We start from the raw sequence: 25,619 nt of genomic DNA, 5'->3' as shown, positions 1-25,619 counted from the left end.
TTTTAAAATAAAATGGCTTTCACCCAAAACACTACAGTGTAACATTAATAATAATTCCTGCAGCAAACACAGAATTTACTGCAATGGGGAATGATGGTGAACATCAACTCTATTAAGTCTAATTCTTTTTAAAAATGAATTCTGTTCTGCCATATCTCAATGAAAAGGATAACCTTAACAAGCCCTGAATTTGAAGGCTGTACATGTATATTTAACTTGCAGGGAATGAATTGGCTGATGTTCTAATTTACCACTTCAAATTCAGGAAAAATATTTGTTTCAGCTTCATTTATTTGATGTTTTGTGAGATTGAATTGAGAGAGGCAGAGTGAACACATTAGTTTCTGACTTGTAATGCATCATCCAGGAAATACTGCACAAGGGCAGCTATGCCTTCAAGCAAGAGTAAGGTGGAAACTTTAGAGGGGAAAATCATGCTGGGTAGTTCCTGATACTGCTTTGTATCCAACCATATGGGTTTTAATATAAGCAACAGACTGGAAGAAATTGATGTTCATCCTTTTGTGTATTTTGTTTTAACAGAGTTGTCAGGCTGGAATGATAAAATGAGGTAATGACATCATAGTAAAGGGAGAAAACAAATACACTCATTATGAAAAGTTGATCAACAATTCTACATTTTTAGTTGTTTGAACATTGACATAGATTTCTAGCAGACGTGTATACATTTTACAAAAGCAAAATACAATAGATACAGAAAGAGTGAAATGAAAATTGAAACTGATGGAAGTACTCAGCAGGTCAAGAAGCATATCATTGATGATGGGAGAAAAAATAACATTATCTGTGAAAGGTGTTCAACCTGAAATGATACATATGTTTTTGCATAGGCGTTAACAGAAGAAAAAAAAATTAACCCATACAAAATTCTGCACTGAGGAGAAGATTTCGCATTACATTGAATTTATGCTTTTTAGTTTGATCTTGCAATGATTTACGGTTGTCTCAGTTTTTGCAACGAATAAACTGCTATGCTTAATTCTACTAGGAACCTGTATCCAACTTGGCACAAAGCTGTATTACATGGAAGAGCCCACGGGCAGAATTGATCAGGAGACATCCTAAATCAGTAGAGAGTAAAGACTTGCACCTGACAATGCGGCGAGGATCAGCATTTCAGTTAACAACAAATGGTATAAATGAAACTGTAGCATTAGCCAAAGACATAGCTCTTGGATTAATCCTAATAGTACGTGCCTGAGAACACTGTTCCCCCAACTAATATAGGTAGGACCTGACTTGATGTTTGAGCTTTGTTGATGAGCCACTAACATTGCTCCCCCGCCACCACCGCTGATTGGAGATGTATTTCTGATTCAGTGTTTCAGGGCACAAACTCACATCACAATTTGTGCATGGCATTTTGCTTTGCTTGGCTCATCCTGCTCAACCTTGTCTTAGTAGGGGTACCATAATTGAGTAGCTGTAGCCTCATATTAGCATTCCCAAAATCATTCTCTCCACCCCTCTCTCCCCAACCCCCCACCTTGACTGTGCCTATGTGTTCTAGATTCTCCAGCCAGGGAATCAATCTCTCAGTCTCTGTCTATCAGGACCCATCAGAATCTTCTATGTTTCAATGAGATCACCTTCATTCTTTTAAATCCTGCATAGGTCTAATTTACTCAGCCTCTCATCCCAGGTGCTCATTGTGAAGGTTTACCACCTCGAATGCAGATATATCTCTTCTTAAATTTGGAGACCAAAACTGCATACTAAATGTGGTCTCGCCAAAGCTCTGTACAATTATAGGAAGACTTCCTTATTCTTGTAGTCCAATGTCCTTGCATAAAACCCAAAATGTCATTTGGGTTCCTAATTACGTGCTGTTCTGGTATGCTGTCTTTGTGTTTTTGCATAAATAAATCCAAGTCACATTTTTTTTAAATCTGTTTTTGTTATTGCTACCAAGTGAATAACCTCACACTTTCCCAAATTATACTTTATCTGCCACCACTCACTTTAACTGTGTATATGTCTTTGCCATTTAATTTATCCTTCCACGGCTTGCATTCTCACCCGGCTTTATATCGTCGACAAGCATAGGAGTTTACTTTAGGTCTCGTTGTCTCAGTCATTAATATATATTGTAAATAGCTGAAACTCCAACACTAATCCTGTGGCGTTCAATTAATCACAGTCTGCCAACTTAAATGCTCCATTTGTTCCTGCTCTTTGCTCCCTGTCAATTGATTATTCCTTTTTCCAAACTAATATATAACCCCCAACTCCATGACCCTTACTAGATCCTTTTCAGCATCTAATTATGCTGGTTCTTCTTTAGTTACCTTACTACTTACATCCTCAAAAAACTCTTAATAATTTTATCAAACACAATTTCCCTTTCATGAAACCAAGTTGATTTTGTCCAATCAGACTTTGATTTTCTAAGTGCATTGTGAAGACTTCTTTAAGAATAGATTCCAGCATTTTCCTGATGACTAATATAAGGTTAACTGATAGGGCTCTTGGGGTGCAGTGGTAGTGTCCCTACTTCTGAGTCAGAAGACCTGTGTTCAAGTCCCAGAGGTGCGTAATAACACCTCTGAACAGATTGAGTAGGAAATCTATTAAGTTAACTGGCCTTTAGTTCCCTATCCTTTTTCTCCCCCCTTTACTCAATAGTAGTTACATTTCCTAACTATCTATCAACTGGGATTGTTATAGAATCCAAGCAATTTTAGAAAAGCATAACCTGCACATACATTATTTCTGCAGCTGTGTCTTTTCCAGTACATACATTATCTCTGCAGCTGTGTCTTTTCCAATTCCAGGATGTAAGCCAGGAGGTCCTGGGGATTTATTGAAACATAGGAGCAAGAGTAGGCCATTCAGTCCACTGAGCCTGCCCCACCATTAAATGCGATCATGGTTAATCAAACACTTTAATTCCTTTACCCACCTCATAGGACATTCCTGCCATCCTGGAACAAATCTGGTGATTTTTTTTTACACTCTCTCCATGGCAACAATAATTTTCCTGAGATAAAGAGACCAAAACTGCACAAAGTAGTCTCGGTGTGGTTTAAACAAGCTCCTTTACTATTAAAGCAAAACATCACAGCACTTGTACTCAAATTCTCTTGTAATAAAGACTAATATACCATTAGCCTTCCTAATAATTTACTGTAGCTGCATTTTAGGCTTCAGTCACTTATTGACACTTTACCACTTCAGAAATACTCTACACATTTGTTTCTTCTACCAAAATGGGTGACATCGAATTTTTCCATGCCATATTCTGCCTGTCTAAATGCTTCCAAAGCCACTTTACATCTTCCTGAAAACACACATTCCAACTTAGATTTGTATCATCTGCAAGTTTAGAATTACATTTGATCCCTGACTCCAAATCATTGATGTACGTTATGAACAGCTATCCCAAGTAGTGGGTACTTCATTAGACACAGCCTGCCAACACGAGAGTGACCCATTTATTCTCAGTCTCTGTTTTCTATCTGTTAACCAATCATTACCTCCAAATCTCACTTGCTTTAACTTTTCTAACCAACCTCCTACAGGAGACTTTATCAAATGCCTTCTGAAAACCTAAGTTTCCTCCATCCATTAGCTCTTTATCAATTATCCCATCCTTTATAATAGATTTTAATATTTCCCTTTTACTGATGAAAGGCTAACTGATCTGTAGTTCCCAGTTTTCACTATTCTCTTAAATTTTCTTAAAAATGAGGTGATGTTGCCTCCTTCCAAGGCTGTGCCTTTTCAAATAATCTCATCCTCACCTGCCTGCCTTCTCATTATATTTTTAAATCCATTCGCTGTCTGCAGATAACTTATTCCACAGTGCATTGAAACCCAAGAGTATGAACATTAAATTGCTGTGTAGTTTCTAAGTGATTTTATTTCCCATGTGCTTGAATACATATCTAACTTTAAACATTTCATTTTACATTCTGCTACTAAACTTTGTGAGGAGTTTTTGGTCTTGGATATATTGACTTAAATAGTTTTACAGATGGGGACAACCTGCAGCCCAAGCTGAATCCTCCACCACTGAGCAGTACGCAGAGTGAAATACTTGGAGGTTCAATCTGTGCCATCCTCCAAACAGATTGTGAACAAATGCCTGTCATTTTTGAACGGTTGAGGGGGAAGTTGCTTCCGACAACATTGAGAAGCTTCACCTGGCTGGATAAGCTGCTGAAAGTGGAGAAACAAAATCATGCCATTACTTCAGTGCAGTAAGAAGGATTCAGCTGTTACCTTATCTTAACATTTTATGTTGATGATTCAATATTTAGCTTATATGGTTCAGAAGTTATTCTGCATGATATTAACTTTAGCTTAATATGTTCTTCTAATGCATTAATTTATCAGCTTTGAGAGGTGTTGACACTTTTATTTTAAATAGATTAGTGCTATTATTAAAATGACAAAGTTATGTGATCCAAATGCATTAAGAACTCATGCACTAATGCCACAAACTGCAATTTCTTGTCATATTTCTCCCATTCCAGTATGTTAATATTCTTGCCTCATTGGTTAGAATTCTTTGCAATGTATTAGTTCTTTATCATTACATTTTGCCAAAGCTTTAGAGTTCTTATTTAAGGGTCAGATTATTAGCTTCAATATAGTCTAGGATGAGAGAACACTCCTATAAATCAAGCAAAAGCAAAATATTACAGATGCTGTAAATATGAAATACGATCATAAAATGCCAGAAATATTGTGAATGTCTGGCAGCATCTGTGGAGAGAGCAACGTAGTCAACATTTCAAGTTAATGATCTTCTGTCAGACTTATTCTATTCTAAAATTACCCTCACAGCTCCCTATCTGACAAATTCAACACAGTTCAAGACTTTCAAGAAATTCATGCCAAGCATCTATTCATACATGTGTAGTACATGTTTATCAAGAGCAACACTGACAGAGGCTCAGGCGTGGATTGGATGCCTTGTCACTTCGGTCAAAAGTTACAGAATGATGTGGGCAAAACTTGCAACTGGGCAGAGCAATAGTGAATACAGTGTCTGGGGAAAGAAAATTTTTAGTTTTGAAATATGTAAGGAAGAAAATGAAAGAAATTGTGCTGTTGATACTAAATATATCCAACAAATTTGCAGAACATTAATCAACAAATGGCTCAAAGAGTAACATATAACAGAGAAGACAGCAAATAAAGTTTATGATACTCTGGCCAGACTTCAGCTTAAAAATTATGCCAGTTCTGGTCACCAGGAAGCAAGGGAGACACTTAAGTGCTGGTTGCAATGCAGAAAAGAACCATGTGAGGTATCTAAGTTATAAGCAGAAATTGGAGAAATTTGAACTGTTTAACCCTAGTATAGGTGACATTTAAGAAACATAATCATGGAGAAGTGAGTCAGACTGTAATGGGACTGAAAAAGTATTACTTCATAATAAATTGGAGGGATAAGGCAAGAAGATGTGCAAACTCATGAGAGCTATTTATAGGACTGATTTCATGAAGTATCTATCTATCAAAGAATAACCAAAATAGAACAGACAAACTAATGGATGCAAATACCTCGTAATCATTCCAAAAACAATTGAATATGCAATAGGAAAATTTTTTGATTCATGGGAGAATTAAAAATGGCTGACACATCTTCAGTTATCTTGTGACCATTCATAGCCAAGGAGGAGTGGAAGAAAGAATAAGGGACAGAAGATCAATAGATAAAATAATTGTAATTTTTCATTTGTATTAATTTTACATTAGTGACTGTACTTTTGAATGTTTCTCTTGTTCCTCCAAAGTGTTGAGAAAACTATTAGAGTGCAGTTTGGGCGGGTAGTTGCACACAGGGTTTCCGAATTGAAACTGAAAAGTGCAACACAATCTCCTATTTCAAGACTGGTGGAAAATGCTGTAGTTGAGGTGAGATATGTACACTTTATTTTTGAATCTTAATTATTTTAATTTCCTTTACCAAACTGGGATGAAAATATCATCTTAATATCAAGCTCCCACATGGAAAAATTTAGATCTATCTCAATGTATCTTCTAATGGGCATTGCTGCACAGGAGTGCTCACTGTTAGGCACTAATCAATCATGTGCTTTGTTATTGATCTCTGCGGAATTCATAGAACTTAAAAGTGTATATGTTCCTAACACTAGTTTGGATTTGATCATACATGATAACAAATGTCTCATATATAAGCCTTTAGGAAGTATGAGTATCCTTGATTGATCATATGGACCTTTTTCAATCCAAACAGAAATTTGAAAAGACACCCTGCATGCAGCCATTTGCCACAAATGCGCAGATGATTCTAGAGGCCAGTAAAGCACTCAACGTACTGTATGTTTATGATGGAACATATGAACCCTACCTAATCTACTGGCTCTTTCCTCTCCAGATTGCTTTCAAACAGGCATCAGCAAAGGGTGAGAAACTGAAAAGTTGTATGACAGAGGGAAGACAAAAGTGTAAAATTAGATTAGCAAATTTTTACTATGATTCAATTGATGAATGCAATGTGTAACTTAATTAAACAGAATAGATGGCTCAGATTGACTGTAGCTTTGTGCTGATTTTAATTTGTGTGGCAATGGATGCTTACTTAATTGGACTCTACAGGTTAGAAATGAGAAAGTCAATGATCATTACTGCTACTATTTGTTATCTATAGTAGCACCCACTGGAAGGTGTTGACATCAATGGACCACAAGGCATAATCTCAGAATAAGGGGACATATATTTAAGATAGAGATGAGGAATTTTATTTTCCCCTCTCAGGCATGGTCACTCTGTGGAATTGTATACTGCAGTTGAGGTTGGGTTGTTCAGTATATTCAAGGCAAAGATAAATTTTTAACAGGTAAGGGAATCAAGGGTTATTGGGATAAGGCAGGAAAGTGCAGTTAAAGATTAACAGGTTAGCCATGATCTCACTGAATGGAGGAGCAGATTTGATGGGCAGAATGGCCTACTTCAGTTCCAACATCTTATGGTCTTATAACTTAATGATGTGAATTTTGCTTGGTTGCAATGCCTCCTATTCATGACTCCCTGTCCAGGCAAATTTCTGAAGGATGGTAATCAATGTGGGGTATTAAAGGGCAAAAGGTGCCTATGAATTCTAAAAGAGAAGGAGGCAGAAAAATAGATTTAAAAATTGGCAAAAGAATTATTCTATAACATTTTTATCTATCATGCTTGTTTTATAAATCAGTATGGTACTGCACAGATTTTTAGAGCTTTTATTTCAATACAGGAGAATGAAAATATGTAGGAAGAAATGTTTGCAGTTTAGAAGGAAAACAGGAAAGTTCAGACCTTGATATGATATAGTAAGATGAGAAAATGATGGGCAGGTAAGAAGCTAAATGCAAGGTGACAGAATTAGCAGCAGATTTGGGGCAGAATTTAATCTCCCCTTTGGGAGTGGGTTTGGGGTGGGTGAACTGTCTAATTGGATGAGAAGGCACTTGGTGAAAAGCCTCACTCTGTTCGATTAAGACAATGTTAGCTTGAGGATGGCCTTCTCACCTGGGAGTCAGTTGAGATTCTTAAGTAGCAGTCAGCATCTCCACTGAGTCAGGGTGAGAGTTTCCTAATCAGGCACCCTCTGGCCCATGGTGGTCTCCCTTGATGGCAAGGGCCGCTTTGCTGAAAGAACCCTCCTGAATCTTCTGCAGTGACTGCAGGGTTTTCCTAACTGTCCTTAGTGAATCTCCCTGCTTACTTGTTTCCTGGGGCCTCTTCAATCTCAGTGGTGGCCATCCCACCTAGCCCACGGAGCTTCTTTACCCTCTCTTTGTCCAGCAGCTCTTGAAGTTAGAATCTTCACCATTAAAGGCACTAGAACCCTGACAGAAAGCTTGGTAAGTATTGAATCCTGTTGGGTTTGCCAGACAACAAGGTGCAGGGCTGGATGAACACAGCAGGCCAAGCAGCATCAGAGGAGCAGAGAGGCTGATGTTTCGGGCCTAGCCCCTTCATCAGAAGGGTTTGCTAGAAATGGCTTTTTGTCTGGTGTAGGGGGACCACAGCTATGGACATGAAATTCAGGCTGTTTTATTGTTTTTCCATCACTTGACCAAGAGTATGGACAAATACTTCAAGGCTGCTCACATATTAGAGCAATATTCAGGTCTTGGTGGTTTTTAGAAAATTAATAGTTGTTGAGGCAGAAAGAAATGTGTGGCTCAAAAAAAAAATTATTCTTTGGAGCCAGCTTGAGTAATAGAGGAAAATTGGGAATTTATTTTGAGCCAGAGTAAATATTGAGGCCCTGTATGTTGTCAAATTTGCTAGGTAAAGGTCTGTCTGGTATAAGGAGAAAATACAAATAAGGGTACAGATCATTCATGATCTAATTGATTGCGATGGATGATCTACTCCTGTACCTATATTCTTGAAGAAAGGCTCAAACTCAGCGTGAAGTCATAAGTTAAGGGGTAGTAACTAATCATTTAGACATGATTCATAGGAAGAAATTATCTTTCAAAAAATGAAATACGCAAGATTTTTATTGTCCTCTTTATAGGCTGGAAAGACAATCAGGGTCATTGGTAGTAAGTGGACATGGAAATAAAAGGAGAACAGTCATTTTAAACTTCCTAGTTCACGGAACACCTTAAGTGTTGAAATACAGCATAGGTACATATATATGATAAGAAACTGTAGAGCCATGAACACCGCTTTGGGATGCTTTGCAATGACCACTTGTTCAGAGGAGCACAGTACCAGACATGTTGCAGACTTTAAACTAAGATGATGATAGGTAATTTACCAAAGTGTTAAAGAGCAAAGTGTAATGGATAGAAGTTCTGTTACAAGTAATTCTTCATACTTATGAGGATTGGTTGACTGCTTTAAATGTGATTAATACAGGCTAGGAAGGAATCTCCGTGCTATCACTAACTTGTTCTGCACAGGCTGAAACAATACACATCACTGTCTGATTTACAAGATTTCACTTCAAAGGCATTATTCCTATGCCAAAACATTTTACTAGAAAGCAAACAGAAACCACTCAACACAGATTGCTTATAATCAGTCAATTTAAGATGAAGGGGCCATGTCCATGGTGTATGAAAACGCCAAGGTTAGGAAAAGAAAGAAAGAAGCAGATAAATCAAGCATAACAAGGTGTAGAGCTGGATGATCACAGCAGGCCAAGCAGCATCAGCGGAGCAGGAAAACTGACGTTTCTTTGGTCCAGACCCGAAACATCAGCTTTCCTGCTCCTCTGATGCTGCTTGGCCTGCTGTGATCATCCAGCTCTACACCTTGTTATCTCAGATTCTTCAGCATTGACAGTTCCCGCTATCTCCAGATAAATCAAGCAATTGTGATAACAGGCATTGGATTTTAAAAGCATACAGAACATAGAGGGAAGACAAGACAGGAAGGTAAACTGTTTCACTGTTGAGCTTTAAAGTGCTGATAAAGAATGTGTTAGAATAGAGTATTGTATTTTTCAGCACACTGAAGTTATAAGGAGGAGGAAGAACACCATAAGGCATACAAAGAACAAGAGAAAAAAGTACAGACCAGCAATGAGCCAGTAGAATCAAAACAGGCACAAACCTAAGACTGCTGTTGAGAGGAGGTTGATTCCTTTAAAATCTGTCATGTGATTTAGTTTCTTTTTGCATTATACTTTCTTCCTCTGTTTCCTTTATAAAAGCTGAACATCCATATGAATTGGCAATGTACCTGCATCTGCTCATTTGCAATCTGTTCCCAAGTTGGCCTGAAATTTTTGGAATGGCAGAACGAGTCATGAATCGTCTCAAAAAAGAAGACTCTGAAATCTTCACACACCTTCATTCCTGTTTCATGAAAAACATCCTAATTGAGCCCGAGGTGAGAGATCATTGAATTCAAAAATGTCATTAGTAAATGCTTCTCTACCAGAAAACTGGACTGAAAATCATTAACATTTCTACCATATATAATAATACTCCCAGTGGGTAGCCTCACTGGATGCAATTAAGCAAAGAGGCCTATATATAGAAACAAACAAACTAGGAGCAGGTGTAGCCATTTGGCACTTTGAGCCTGCTTAGCCATTTAGTAGGATTATGGCTGATCCTCTATTTCATTGCTATATTCCTGCTTTCTCCTCATACCTCTTGATATCGTTGAAACCTAGAAATATACCTATCTCTTTCTTAAATATATTCAGTGACTTGGCCTCCATAACCTTCTGTGATAGAGAATTCCACAGGTTCACCACCCTTTGAGTGAAGAAATTTTTCCTTATCTTGGTCTGAAGTGGTCTCCCTCGTATCCTTAGACTGTGTCCATTGGTTCTTAATGCTCCAACCAGCGGAAACATCCTCCCTATTATGTCCAGCTCTGTTGGAATTTTATACATGTCAATCAGATCACCTGTCATTCTCTAAACTTTAGTGAACACGGGCCCAGTCAAACCAATTCCTCCTCATAGGACAGTCCTGCTATCCCTGGTAGCAGTCTACTGAACCTCTACTGCACTCCCTTCATTACTGTAAATACTCCAAAGTATATCCTTTCTTAAGTAGGGGACCAAAACTGTATGCAATACATCAGGACGATCTCACCAAGGTCCTGTGTAACAGCAGTAAGACTGTTTCAGAATGTAAATCCTCTTGCAATGAAGGCTGATATACCATTTCTTAATCACTTGCTGCACCTGTGTATCTGTTTTCATTAACTGGTGTACAAGTATACCCAGATCACTTTACATATCCACACTTCTCAATATATCATCATTTAAATCATACTTTTCTGTTTTTCACACCAAAGTGTATAACTTCACTTTTAGCCATGTTGTGGATCTGCCACGGTGTTTGTCTATTATATCTGCTAACTGCTTTTTCAATTAACTGCCAGAAAGTCTGAAGTATCACAATCAGGTGTACTGAAATTTTATTGTTGCTAAAATTGTTTATGAAAGTTTTTTTTGATTTGTTCGTGGGATGATGACATCATTGACTAGATCAGCATTTATTGGACATTCCAAATTGCCATCATGAAGGCAGATCAGCCATGCTTGTGAACTACTGCAGTTCATGTGATGCTCTAGGTATATTTACAAGGCTGCCAAGGATGGTATGTGAGGATTTAGACCCAGGAACAATGATACGGTTCTAAGTCATGATGGTGGGTAGCTTGGAGAGGAACTTGCAGCTGGTTATGTTTCTGTGCATTTGCTGCCCTTGTATTTCTAGGTGGTAGATGTCATGTATTTGGAAAGTACTGTTGAAAAAGCACATTGAGTTGCCACTTGCTTCTTGTAGAAGTTACATGCTACTTGCTGCTGTGTACTGGTGGTGGAGGGACTAAAACTTTTAAGGTGGTGGATAGGTGCCAATCAAGCAGGCTGCATTATCGTGGCTGGAGTTGAATGGTTAAATACATTTCTGCTGCTGATCGCCCCTAATGTCTCATGAATGTGCAGTTTTGAGTTTCTAGATCTGTTTGAATTTGATCCATTTAGCAACATGATACAGCCACAATATGATGAAGGCTATCCTCGATTTGAAATAAGATTTCAGTGCCTTAAGAGCTGTGCATTGGTCACTCTTACCAATAATGTCTTGAACATCTACATTTGCAGTAGGTAGATTAGTGAGGACAAGGTTTTTCCCTTTCATTGATTCCCTCACCACCAGGGTCTGCAATCTTCATGCTTTCTCCTTCGGGGCCTGGTATGTAGCAGTTGAGCCAATCTTGATGTTGGCCACTGAAGCCTCCCATCTAGAATATATTCTGAGCCTTTGTCACACTCGGCACCTTTTCTGGTTGATGCTCAACATAGAGGAGCACTGATCAGCTGAGTGGGGGCAGCAGGTGACAACCAGCAGGAGGTTTCCTAGCCTTGATTTCATTTAATGCTGTGAGACCTGGCTATGGAGTAAATATTCAGAACTCCCAGTATGCTGTTGTGCCATCACCTCTGGTGCATCAGTCCACTCAATGTTTGGGCTACTCCCTGGGATATTGCCTGTAATTAAGCAGGTAAATGTAATTTTGCCTTTTATTGCTGGGGTTTTGGAGTTTAAATGGAAGGAAGTCTTGTTACAATTGTACAGTGTATTAGTGAGGCCACACCTCGAAGTACTGTGTACTAGTTTTGGTCCCCGTATCTGAAAAAAACATATACTGGCACTGAAGGTAGTTCAAAAAAGATTCACTATACTGATTCTTGGAATGAAGGGATCAATTTATCAAGAGCATCTAAACAGATTAGGCATTTATTTATCAGAAGAGTGAAGGGTGATCTTATTAATTGATTCTGAGGGGTTTGACAGGGTAGATATTGAGAAAATGTTTCTACTAGTGGGGAATCTCTAATGCGTTACAGAATAAGGGGAGACTCATTTAAAACTAAGGTGCAAAGGGATTTCTTCTCACAGAGGATAGTTAATATCTGGAATGTTCTACACTAGGAAGCTATGGAGGTTAGATCACAAAGTATTTAAAGAGGAAGTAGTTAGATTTTTGAAATATTGGGGAGTTGAGGGCTGTGAGGAGCTAACACCAAAAAGGAGACAAGGCTAGAGTCGGATGAGCCATCATCTTATTGAATTGGAGGACAGGTATGAGGGCTAAATGGCCTACCGTTGCTCTTGTGTCTTCGATAAGGCATAATTCTGTGAGTATAAACTTGAAGCTATTCCTTGACAACTCTTTCTCTCTCCATAGATGCTGCCAGACCTGTTAATTCTCCAGCACTTTGTTTTTGTGTTGCTAGTCTGCTCTCCAAATTTTGGCACAAATCCCCTGAAGTTATAAGGATACCTTTGGTCTCTTAGGTTTGCCAGTGGTCTTTTAGACTCTTTACCAGGTTTGACACAACTGAGTGCAGAGATGAGTTTTTATGACAATTGACAATTGTCTTGGGTTCGCCATTGTAAACTACTAGTTGCAAGGCTGGATTTGAACTCATGGGATCCCATACATTAGCTTAGGTCTCAAGATTATAAGTCCATTGACAGTACCACTACACCACCAGCTCCCCTGCTTTCTTTTTCATTTCTATTAATCTAATAAATCTGTAAGATGGAAATGTATGTGTTACATTCAAAAATACATTAAATTATAATTGCACATGTGTGAAAAAATACCAGATAGACTTAAAAGAAGTAAATTTTGTGAGGTTTTGCATCCAGGAATGAAACCTCCCTCGAACGTATTTGGATTAGACGTTTGGGAAGTTGGCGTGCATGATTAGTCATTCTTCAGATTTTCTGATGTAATCAGAAATGTCTTCAACAAGATGTACTGTTTTCAATCCCATCCTATGAGGCACATTATGGAGAGCAAAGCCTCATACTTCAATATTGCTGTTGAAAGTGTTACATAATGCATGTTCTTGTAGTTACCTTTCAAAACTTTCTTTTGTTCTCCCTTCTTTTACTAAAGGTATTGATCTGTGATGTGTTATGGTCCTTGCATCTGTTACCCGTGGTATTCTTCCCATGACAGTCTTGACAGTGATGCTGACAAACTAATGAATTGGCTTAATGGGTGCAATTTAGATTTAACAGAATGACACCATGAATGAAAAAGTTAAATTGTGAGGACTATAAGTTTATAAACCCCTTGATTATAGAATATTTAGAGATGCTAATATTGAGGTGTTTAAAGTGATCAAAGAATTTGATAGCGTACACAGAGAGTAACTGTCTCCTTGAGGGAGAGTCCAGAAGAAGGAGCAGAGCTTTAAATTTAAAGATAAGCTTCAAGGCTGAAGTCAAGAAGCCCATCTTCAAATAAAGGGCAGTGGAAATCCAGATATCTCTTCCCCAAAAACCTCTTGAGGCTGTAAGTCAAATAAAAGTTTCAAAACTGAGATTGTTAAGTAATGTTAGGCAAGGGTCTGAAGGGGTGCGGGACAAATGCGCGTAGATGGAGTTAAGGAACAGGTCAACAATGATTGAATTGAATGATGACGGGACAGGCTGGAGAGGATTAATGGCTAGCTCCTGTTCCCATGATCCCATGTTCCTTTGTTCCTAGGAAGAGTATCACAGATGAGGTTAATCATGTCCTTATCCAGTGTCCAAACGTCCCTTTCCTGCAAGGATTACTAGATATCCAACAGGATAAAGAGTGTTCATTGATTTATTTCCTCCCTTGTCCAGGGCACCAAGGCCATCTCCATTCAAGCTGAGATCACAGCTAATTCAGCACAAAGCACAAATTAGCCACGGGTCATTATATTTTGGTTTCACACTGACTTTACCAACTGAACTATTAGAAAAGCTGACTAGTAGTTAATTTGATAACACATTCACTATTGTTCAGGCCATCACAGTCTGTTACAACAGAGTTTTCTTTTTTCTGATAAAGTTTGTTTGGAAAGTTTCTGTTAAAGAGCAAATCTTGCCCTTGCAACATACAAACAGCAAAATAAAAAATCACCTTACTACCAAAGTATTTAGCAGTCTTTTTTAAAAAACCCAGCAAGTTGAAATACAAGCGATGTGCATCAGTATAATGTCAACTATTGACTGTGTCTTTGGCATGTGAATCCTATATGAATCTGCACATTCATACAGCCACAAATATGGCCACTGGATGACATTTTTATTCCAAGTTGTATTGAGTTTGCCATTTGTTATTAAATCTGCTAAATACCTGAGTAGTAGGTTATTTTTCATTTGGTTGTTTGAATGTGGTAGGACATAAATCATGAACAAGGACCCTAGCTTTGTTTTATTGTCTGAACTACAATGAGGAAAAAGGCTTTAGCCATTAAAATTGAGACAATTGTCTTAGCATCACCAATTTGTATTTATAATTGACAACAGTATAGAAGGCTGCATTTCCAATGTTCCACTTCAAAAATTTTGCAGATAATCCAGGCTGAGAATTCCACGTAACTGTGTCACTTTGTGGCCTACATCAGGTCTTAAAAATAAAAATGGAAAATGGAGAAAATACTCAAGCAGAGCTAGCAGCATCTATGTAGAGAGAAGCAGAGTTACTATTTAGGTATGTGAAGTTTCATTGGAAAAATTAGAAATGTAATAGGTTTCTGAACTCATCATTTGAATAACGCAATTTTAGATATTAATCCCTGACTTTGTTTTGTTTTATTATTCTTTTGTTATTTTCCTCCTCTCTTATTTAATTTACTTTGCTTATGAATAGCACCTATTCAGAATCCTGCCATTCATGATTCCTCTGGTTACTGTGAATGACTCACGTTCTCAATGTCTCCCCTTGCCTAAGGCGTGGTGACCCTCAGGTTAAACCACCATCTCTCTCTCTCTCACGAAAGAGTAGCCCTGTGTTTTGGTAGACTATGGCAACTTTACCTTTTAGACACCGTGTTCTGAAGCAGTCATACTGGACTCGAAATGGTAACTCTGTTTATCTCTCCACAAATACTACCAGACCTGCTGCATTTTCCCAAAACTTTCTGCTTTTTGTTTCAGAATTCCAGCATCTGCAGTATTCCACTTCTTTTCCTTGAGACGTATCTTTTGTTTTGACATTGACATTGCACCATTAAACATTTTGACGTCCTGCTCCTGTTCCCTGTCACGTATTGTCGCATGTGTTCTTCGTATCCTCTCATCCCTTTCATTTAATACTTGCAGGCAGTTATAAGTTTAACTTTCCCCAATTCTAATGAAAACTCCCAGATCTAAAACATTTAACCTTGTTTCTGTTTCCACAAATGCTGCTAGACCTAGCAAATATTTCCAGGATTTGTTTTTATTTCAGATTTCCAGCATCTACACTATTTTGCATTTATATCAGATCAATGTTAGCTTTTATTTACTGCTAAAAATTCTCGAGTTTTATTTCTTGATAACATAATTTTTTTCTTTTTGTTATTTTGGTCAGAAGGTGAGTGTGCAACCTTTTCTCAGGTGTTTGGCAACACCATGCTACAACCGCCATTGAGATCTGTAACCAACATTGGGAAAGTCAACCTTGCTGGCCTCACTTATTGCATGAAGTTGCCTTTTTAAGAGAAGAATGTCCATGCCCAGAGACCTCCCATTTCATGCTATTCTAGTGTCAGTTGATTTTTAAAATTTGGTTTTGTTTTGGATTCAGGAATTCTTATTGGAGCAGATTGCTTGGGAGAAGACACAAGCTGAGGAATTGCATAATATTAGGCTTGGCTCTGAAGAATTACCTCGCATTAGCAAAGAATTATTAAGAAATCCACTAATTGTCTTCAGGAAATGGATGGGAGAGGTAAGAACAGCAGAGGGGTTTGTACAATATTTGGAATGTCCTAAGGCACAATATAAATACAAGTCTTCAACGTTTTTTTCTTCCATTTTTGACTTCAGGAGGATGTCAGATGGCGCACATTTGGTTTGATAGATGCTAATGTGATGAAGATTCATGGTGCATTATTATTACTATTTGGGTTTGATTTATATTTGCGTGTGCGGTTCCGCAGTAGCATGATGAAGGTTTAGAGCCTTGGAGTACAGGTATGAGCTGACCGGTTCAGTGCATTTGAAACAAGGCTAGAAGGAAGACAAACATGGGGCTGTGATATCCTATGACACAGGGAAACAAACGGCTATGACAAGCTGTTGTTGGTTTAGCAATCTCTATGAATGTTAGAACTGGAGAATACGTCCTAAGCAGTTTAGGAGAAAACTCCTGAAGAATAACACCGATGGAAGCTGAGAACATGGAAAACGTATATATTTGTCCTTAAAGTGTTGAGAGGTCAATATGAAGAAGGCTTCAAAAACCAATTACAGCTGTTCTAATTGAACTAGGAACTTTAAAGTGCAGGCAGATGCCCCTTCACTGAGGTTTGAGTGTCTGTGGTGCTGTTAAGGAAAAAGGATTCAGTCTCTATTTTGATATTTGGAGTAAAATTGTTTCAACCACTTTTTATGTCCTTTTTCCTTTTGTGTGTATTAAACTTTTATCAGCTTTAATTAAAAGTAAATTAGCAGTTCAAAGACTGTCTACCACACTAAACAAATAGCAAATATAAAACTTATGCCTTATCAAGCTATTTCTCAATTTTTAGGATCTGTCTTGTCCAGCACTACCATCAGCTTGCATCATAACACTGGCCATTCTTCAATTGCCTCATTGACTGACTGATTGATTGATTGGATTTATTACTTTTAAAAACAGTGAGGTCATTAAGCTATTCAACTGTAGGAGCATCATTAGCATTTCATTCCCTTGCTAATATCCACATATATTTTTATTCCAAATCTCAAGATTGCATACAAATATAAATCAAGACAAAACATGATATATTTTAATTCCTTCTTCAAAGCTCTGGAGTACCAAGTTTAATTGTTGACATATCACTACCTGTGTCAGTGACACCAGGAAAGATAGGATTGCAAGTACTTGTATGCAAGCATGAAATAACAAAGAGAATTTGTGTGGATTAAATGAATGGGTATGATTTGTGACCAATGAATTTCAATGTAGGCAAATGTGAGATCACCCACGTTGGGCCTTAAAGGGGTAGAACATTCTAAATGGGAAAAAAAAACCTAGAAAGAGTTTAAAAAGGTCCAAGTAGATTTGTGGGTAGATAAACAAATCATTACCAGTGTTGTGAACTAACACAAAAGAAAGAGTTTCGGAATGCTGGCCTTTATATTTTAGATGATAAGGTTACTAGGGGTTTAGAATTCAAATTTCATCTGTACAAAGCCCTGGTCAGACCACACTTGGAATATGTGAACAGTTCTAGACACCGTACTTTGGGATAGATATTCATAAACTTGGAGGAAGTGTAGCATATGATTACGAGAATTATAACACAACTTGTGGGATTAAGTTAAAAGGAGAGTCTTTTTATCCTTTTTTCTAAAAGGAGATGTAAATTAAGAGCAGGTGTTGGTCATTTTGTCTCTCAAGCTTGTTATACTATTTGATAAGAACATGGCCAGTCTGATTATGCTCTCAACACCACTTTCCTACCTACGTTTCAAATTCTTGGTTCTCTTGTTAGTCAAGTATCTAATTAACTCCATTGAAAATATTCAAAGTCGCTGCTACCTGTACCCTATTGTAGAAAGGAATTCTACAAGCTCATTACCATCCTGAGAGAAACTGTTTTCTCACTTATGCCTTAAATCGAATATCCTTTTATGGTTTCTCCCACAAGGGGAAACTTCCTTTCAACATCCAGCTTGTCAAGTCCCCTTAGGATTTTATATATTTCAATAAGGCACCTCACTTTCTCCTAAACTTAACCTATCCTCATAAGATAATTCCTTCATCTTTCAGATGAAGTACTCAGAGGTTTATTCAAATTTAGTAATGTCCTTTCCTAACTAAGGAGATCAAAACTGTACCGATTACTCTAGATGCAGTCTCACAATTGCCCTGTAGACCTGTAGCAAAACTTCGCTATTGTTACATTCCATTCCCCTTTGTAATAAACAACGACATTCTATTTGTGACAACAAGGTGCAGGGCTGGATGAACACAGCAGGCCAAGCAGCATCATAGGAGCAGAGAGGCTGACGTTTTGGGCCTAGACCCTTCTTTGTAATCACATGCTGTACCTACATACTATGTTTGGGGATCTGTATTCGAACATCCAGAATCCTCTATTAAATCCGTCCCTGTAGTGATTGTAACGAGGTCAGCCGGGTGGAATAGAATCAGTTCAGTGATTGGGGCTGTTAATCTGGTCCAATCAGGGAGCCCTGGTTGACAAATATAAACAGGAATGTCAGAGATACTGATCACTCTGAGAGCTGGGCCTGTGGAAGCTGGTCTCCGTGATTGGATACCGGCCTCTGTGGTGTTGTTTCAGTCCCCATTAAAATAATATGTCTAAATCAACAATAATGACAAAAACTAGTGTTGTATTCCCTGAAATTCAGGAGGTGAAGGGCAATTTTATTAAAATTAGGGTAAATGGAGAGAAACTACTTCTCGTGATTAGATAGTCTAATACAATGGGACATGACCTAAAACTTTAACAGTGAGATTAGGGAACTTCTACTTGCAAAAGATGGTTGAAATTTAGAAGGCTGTTCCATAAATGGTGATTGAAACTATGTCTATTATCCAAAGATATTAAGGGATATGGGGCTAAGGAGGGGACATGAAGTTGTTGCAGATTAGCCATGATCACATTGACACTGACCAGTGGAACCAGCTTGAGGGGCTTCCTGCTGTTCCTATGCAACAAACTCAGCACAACTAAGGTTTGAATTTGTCTGATCTACATGACTCAATGTTGCACTAGATAGTTAGCATACTCACTATGGCACTGGATGATCTGAAACTACAATTTATTTTGTGTGTCACTTAACGATAATTGCCCCAGGGTTTTGTCAGCATCTTGCATCTGCCAGCGGTGTTGTTGATCTGGGACCAGCTGTTCATGCAAGACTGGAAGCTTCAGGTGATGGAGGATTTCTGCCTGGCTGTCCTCCTGCTACAGAAGGAATATTTGATGGCGGCCACTGATCATCAAAGTTTGAAAGAGGTAGAACAATATCTATATTATTAACACTTTAAAAAAAGGAAGACCCTCGAACTTGTGGTAATTCCAGGAGACTGTCTCTAAGGCCTGGAGTTTACTCATGATGAAAATCTAACAAAAAGTTTCCAGATTGAAACAGCTGTTTATTTGATTCATGATTTGGGTTACTACATTATTCTAATTATAATCATTTAGATATATCCACAGTAAGAATTTATCATCACATTCCAGTAAAATTAATAAATCTTAACCAAAAATTATTACTGCAATTAAGAAAACAAAATCACTAAATTAACCTGGTTCTTCACATCAGGTGTCATTGCTATGCTCTCGGATAACTAATAAATCATAGCGCAAGGAAGTAATGGGAAATTTTTAAAATATATTTGTAAATATATTATTCAAGTGCATTATGTGCATTTAATGTATTATAATCTGGGGACTTAAACAACTCCCTGCTGCTTCTTAGAACATAACATCAAAAGAAATAGGTGCAGGGGTGCACCATTCAGCCATTGAGCCTGCTTCGCTATGCAATAAGGTTATGGCTGATGTGATTTTTTTTTTTTTTTTTTGAACCATTCGTTCATGGGATGTAGTCATCACTGGCTAAGCTAACATTCATTGTCCATTTCTCTTTGTCCTCAAAATAGTGGCGATGAGCTGCCTTCATGAATAGCAATTCAAACACACTAAACGAAAAGCAAAAGCTGAGGAGGCAATAAATACAACAACTATCGTTAGAGAAAAAATGTTAGAGAAATAAATGGGGCTAAAGGCCAATAAGTCACCCGGAACTGAAGAATTACAAATTAGATTACTAAAGGAAGTAGCTACAGAGTTAGTGGAGCACTGGTAGGAATCTTCCAAGAATCATTAGATTAGGAAAAGTCCCAAAGGATTGGAAAACTGCAGAAATACCAACATCTTTATTCAAAACAGAAGGAGACGAAAAATAAACAGATATCAATAAGCCAGTTAGCTTAATATGTGTGATTTGGAGAATGTTACAGTATTATGAAGGGTGTAATAACAGAACATAATATAAACAAACACAGTTAGCATGGCTCCATGAATGGATAATAATGCTTGATAAATCTATCGCAACTTTTTGAGGAGTCAACAACCAGGGGATGGATAAAGGGAAACCACAAGAAGTACTATACTTGGAAGCCCAAAAGGCTTTGATAAGGTACCACAGAAAAGGCTACTTAATACGATGAGAGCCTGTGGTGTTGGGGTTGGTATATTAACATGGATAAAGAATTGGCAGAACATTCTGATGAAGGGTCACTAGACTTGAAATGTTAACTCTGTTCTCCTCTCCACAGATATGCCAGATCTGCTGAATTTCATCAGCACTTGCTGTTTTTGTCACACTCCTGTACAGGAGGTACTCCTGTAGTGATCTCCTTCGGCTGAGATGATTGACCTCCAACAAGTAGAACCATCTTCCTGTGTGTTAGGCATGACACCTGCTTGTGGCCTTAATGCCACTTTACTGCCTGTCCCCCATAACCCTTGATTTGTTTGTCTAGATTTGATTACATTTGAGAATTTTGCCAATTGAGACATTGATAATCAGTTGATTTTCTGTTTCTAAATTGAAAATAACATGGAGAGCTTTTACACCATTGGTGCAACTGGAATGAATACCTTTATCAGTTCACATGTTAAAATCCTTTGTCTTTAGCAACTTTATAATTCTTGATTTTTCTCATATAGCAATATAAATTATTACAGTACTATACTATGTTTTGATTTTCAGAAATCTTTGAGATAGATATTGAAGAACCTTTTGTCAGGACACTAAATGATTTGGTAATGTCAATTATTTAATTGAATGACATAGAAGGTTCAAAGAATCTCAAACAGACTATCTCCCCTTTTCTTATTACAGAGGAGCTTTGTCTGTGGTCAAATAGGCTGGGATGGACCAAATAACTTCTTCCTATTTGTATTTTCTTAAACTACCCTTAAGCATGTGATGAGATATTCTGCCTGCTTACATTCTGCGTTTATGAAAATGTTAATTGTTTCATTAGAATTACTAACCAGCACAAATCTTCCTTGTGTTTGGAATGCTGCTTTCCAATTAGACAAAAGAAAATCATCTCTAATAACTAATGGAGACTACCAGTGTCTCCATTAGCAACACTCTCATGTGGCCACATTTGATCAGTAATAGGCGCTTTGACAATCCCCAAGTATAATCATGCAAAAAATATGTTGAGAAATTGATATGCTTGCTACAAGGTTGTGTTAGTGACTGAAAGTAAGAAAAGTCGAATTTATATAGCACCTTATTAAAGCATCTCTGAATTCTCTAAACAATAAGTAATTTTTGTAACCAAATAACTGTTACAGCGATGAACATATCAGCCAGTCTTCATGAGCAACAATCCACTTCGAGTGCCCGCTTCAGGGCCTCAATCAGTGACAAGGAAGAAAAACCATCCATTCATTTCTGTGTGAATTTAATTGAAGTGGAAACAAGTGTGGCAGGATTCTCACCTGCAAACTCCTCTGCCCCCACCACACCAAACTTACATAGCAGACAGCACTAAATGCCATGATTGATGTTTTGGCAAGCACAATGTAGAAGTGGTATCAATGAAACAAAATTAATTGTTCAGAAATGAGGATGTTGGCCTTAAAATGTTGAGTCAGGAGATTTGACTGTGTCCTTGCCTTCAGATTTGCCAGAAAGGGATAATCATTACAGATAAATTACCCCCATGTAAAGTAGGGAAGAGGCCTCTGTCCCAGACTGGTTCAATATACATTTGGTTGTTACTAAAAATGTTTTGTTCCTAAGGTATTCCTTGTTCATGCCAGTCACCTATATACATTAGATATTCAAAGATCTTGGATTCATTTGCAACAAGGTGGCCTACCAACTGATATCCCTGGATTGAACCAACTAAAATTGAGGTAAGAATTTTCAAAGATAGTAAGAACTGCAGATGCTGGAGTCAGAGATAACACAGTGTGGAGCTGGAGGAAAACAGCAGGCCAAGCAGCATCAGAAGAGCAGGAAAGTTGACGTTTTGGGTCAGGACACTTCTTCACAAGAAAGCTGCTTTCCAATTAGACAAAAGAAAATCATCTCTAATAACTTTTATTACCTTCATTAGCAGCACTCTCATGTAGCCACATTTGATCGGAAATAGGAGCTTTTGACAATTCCCAAATATAATGATGCAAAATATGTTTATAAATTAATATGCTTGCTACAAGGTTGTAGTAGTGACTGAAAGTAAGAAAAGTAGAATTTATATAGCACCTTATTAATCAGAAGAAAGGTCCTGACCCGAAATGTCAATTTTCCTGCTCCTCTGCTGCTGCATGGCCTACTGTGTTCCTCCAGCTCCACACTGTAAGAATTTTCAGTTTTTTTTTTGTTTAACAAATGATGCTGATTGATACCAAGGCAGTGGTGTTTTGTTGGGAACTGCTTGGCTCCAGATCGCCACCAAGGTTAGGTTACAAATTCCCTGTCAATCACCTTAAAATTGATAGTATGCACACGCATACTGCCTCATAATCTTTGTTCCAAAAGAGGAGCTGTGATATGTAATGACAGTATCCGCAAGACTAAAAAGCATGTATATTGCTGATGGTTATCAAAATAGCCTGTTTCCACACTGTAGGGATTCTATGATTTTATGAATAAAAAAAAAGCGAGAGGATTAATCTACAAAGAAAAGGAAAAGAAATAGAATAGAATAGGAAGAATTATTTTTGTTAGCTGGGGTGTATAAGAAGAGGGACATGGTCTAAACTTTAGAGCCAGATCTTTCAAGAATAAAATTAGGAAACACTTCTTCATACAAAGAATGGTAAAACTTTAGAACTGTCTTCTGCAAATGGTGATTGATGCTAGATCAACTGTTAATTTTAAAACTGAAATTGTTAGATTTTATTAACCATAGGTATTATGGGATATAGGGCAAAGTCAATTATATGGAGCTAGTTGGCAGATCAGCCAATATCCTACTCCGTGGTGGAACAGGCTTGAGGCTAAATGGCCTCCTCCTAAGTTCTTAAAGTAACCTATTGCCCCAGTGGATTCTGGTGTCTTCATAGCCTTGTTCAAAAACTTTTAGACTCAATTTATTTGAGGATTGTTGAACATTAGATTGTTCCACTAAGCCATGCATACCAAGCTTACTCACTAACGTGTGTTGGGAAATCCGTTTCACCCACGATGACAGTAAGGGCAAAGCAGTTGATTTCAGGCTTGAAAGGAAAAGAATGGGCCAAGTTTCTCGCTCCTTGTAAATAAGGTGTGCACATTTGGACATTTTGAGGGCAGATTCAGCTCCATCATGATGTCCCCTGCACTTTGCTGAAGTGAGGCACTCAGGGCTGATACATTGATACCTGCATTAAACTGCTTATACACTTAGAGCTATATCGAATTATAAAGCAGGAAGGGATGTGAGGAGAAGAAAGATAGAGAAAGCTGAATGTTTCACTTCCTCACAATCAAGGCGACAGGTTTATGTCAAAATTGTAAATTTATAAGAAAAACACTTGGAATTTTTCTTCAATGTGTAACACATGCCCAGTTCTTAATTGTTATTTGATTAACTTAGTGCAATGATACTATAATTATTCATTTTCAATGTGGGAATCATCACTTGCTAACAAAGTACACTTTGCTACTAGTGTTCAATTTCACAGTCCTTACCCTAGTGTAGCAAAACACCAAGGTTGCCAATGTGGTTGAACTCATTCCTGGAAATTTCATTATGTGCGTCTTGCCTCCAACAACTTCTCTTCTTCACTGCCTGGTCAAGCAGCTTTTTCCCCTATCTCCAATATGTTTATAACTAATAAGTTAAAGAGTTCAAACAAATGGAAAAGGAACTTTCTTTTAATGCCTCTATTTTTTTCTTCCTGAAGCTGTTCAAAGAAGCTTCTGGGAAATTAATTTTTTCATCCTGAGTCTATGGAACAAACCTGGATGGTTGTAATCCCCTTGATCCCCAAGGGCTATAGAATTTTTTGACTTTTGTTATCACAATTCATAACAACATCAGAACCCATTATTGAGATCACTGTTTTGTAACAAACTTTATCTATTCATATTGTGTATAATTTCAGACCAAAATAATGAAATGTTTTGACAGAGATAGTAGGAACTGCAGATGCTGGAGAATCCGAAACAACAAGGTGCAGGGCTGGATGAACACAGCAGGCCAAGCAGCATCATAGGAGCAGAGAGGCTGACGTTTCGGGCCTAGACCCTTCATCAGAAAAGGGGGAGGGGAAGGGGGTTTTGAAATAAATAGGGAGAGAGTGGGAGGCGGATAGAAGAGGGATAGAGGAGAGGATAGGTGGAGAGGAAACAAACAGGTCGAAGAGGCGGGGATGGAGCCAGTAAAGGTGAGTGTAGGTAGGGAGTTAGGAAGGGGATAGGTCAGTCCAGGGAGGACGGACAGGTCAAGGGGGCGGGATGAGGTTGGTCGGTAGGAGATGGAGGTGCGGCTTGAGGTGGGAGGAGGGGATAGGTGGGAGGAAGAACAGGTTAGGGAGGCAGGGACGAGCTGGACTGGTTTTGGGATGCGGTAGGGGGAGGGGAGATTTTGAAACTTGTGAAATCCACATTGATACCATTGGGCTGCAGGGTTCCCAAGCGGAATATGAGTTGCTGTTCCTGCAACCTTCGGGTGGCATCGTTGTGGCACTGCAGGAGGCCCAGGATGGACATGTCGTCTGAGGAATGGGAGGGGGAGTTGAAATGGTTCGCGACTGGGAGGTGCAGTTGTTTGTTGCGAACCGAGCGTAGGTGTTCTGCAAAGCGGTCCCCGAGTCTCCGCTTGGTTTCCCCGATGTAGAGGAAGCCACACCGGGTACAGCGGATGCAGTATACCACATTGGCAGATGTGCAGGTGAACATCTGCTTGATGTGGAAAGTCTTCTTGGGGCCTGGGATGGGGGTGAGGGAGGAGGTATGGGGGCAGGTGTAGCACTTCCTGCGGTTGCAGGGAAAAGTGCCGGGTGTGGTGGAGCTGGAGGGGAGTGTGGAGCGGACAAGGGAGTCACGGAGAGAGTTGTCCCTCCGGAAAGCAGATAAGGGTGGGGAGGGAAAGATGTCTTTGGTGGTGGGGTCGGATTGCAGATGGCGGAAGTGTCGGAGGATGATGCGTTGGATCCGGAGGTTGGTGGGGTGGTACGTGAGGACGAGGGGGATTCT

The 25,619-nt window shown here is 38.5% G+C and overlaps 1 protein-coding gene across 4 annotated transcripts in view; it reads left to right on the top strand.

Annotated features, from left to right (window-relative positions):
* The window catches only part of LOC109911143, a 105,991-nt gene that overhangs the window by 24,552 nt on the left and 55,820 nt on the right, over positions 1–25,619 (top strand). For all 4 annotated transcript variants that reach the window (XM_048612442.1, XM_048612441.1, XM_048612444.1 and 1 more), the window contains exons 6-13: positions 1,010–1,154; positions 3,998–4,223; positions 5,769–5,889; positions 6,233–6,401; positions 9,653–9,831; positions 16,030–16,173; positions 19,256–19,417; positions 22,233–22,348. In XM_048612442.1, the coding sequence (XP_048468399.1) occupies positions 1,010–1,154; positions 3,998–4,223; positions 5,769–5,889; positions 6,233–6,401; positions 9,653–9,831; positions 16,030–16,173; positions 19,256–19,417; positions 22,233–22,348 (1,262 nt within the window). The remainder of the gene's footprint in view (positions 1–1,009; positions 1,155–3,997; positions 4,224–5,768; positions 5,890–6,232; positions 6,402–9,652; positions 9,832–16,029; positions 16,174–19,255; positions 19,418–22,232; positions 22,349–25,619) is intronic.

Source organism: Rhincodon typus, chromosome 26 (assembly GCF_021869965.1).
Source record: "Rhincodon typus isolate 14 chromosome 26, sRhiTyp1.1, whole genome shotgun sequence".
Lineage (NCBI taxonomy): Eukaryota > Metazoa > Chordata > Chondrichthyes > Orectolobiformes > Rhincodontidae > Rhincodon > Rhincodon typus.
This window is presented reverse-complemented; position numbering and strand designations above follow the sequence as displayed.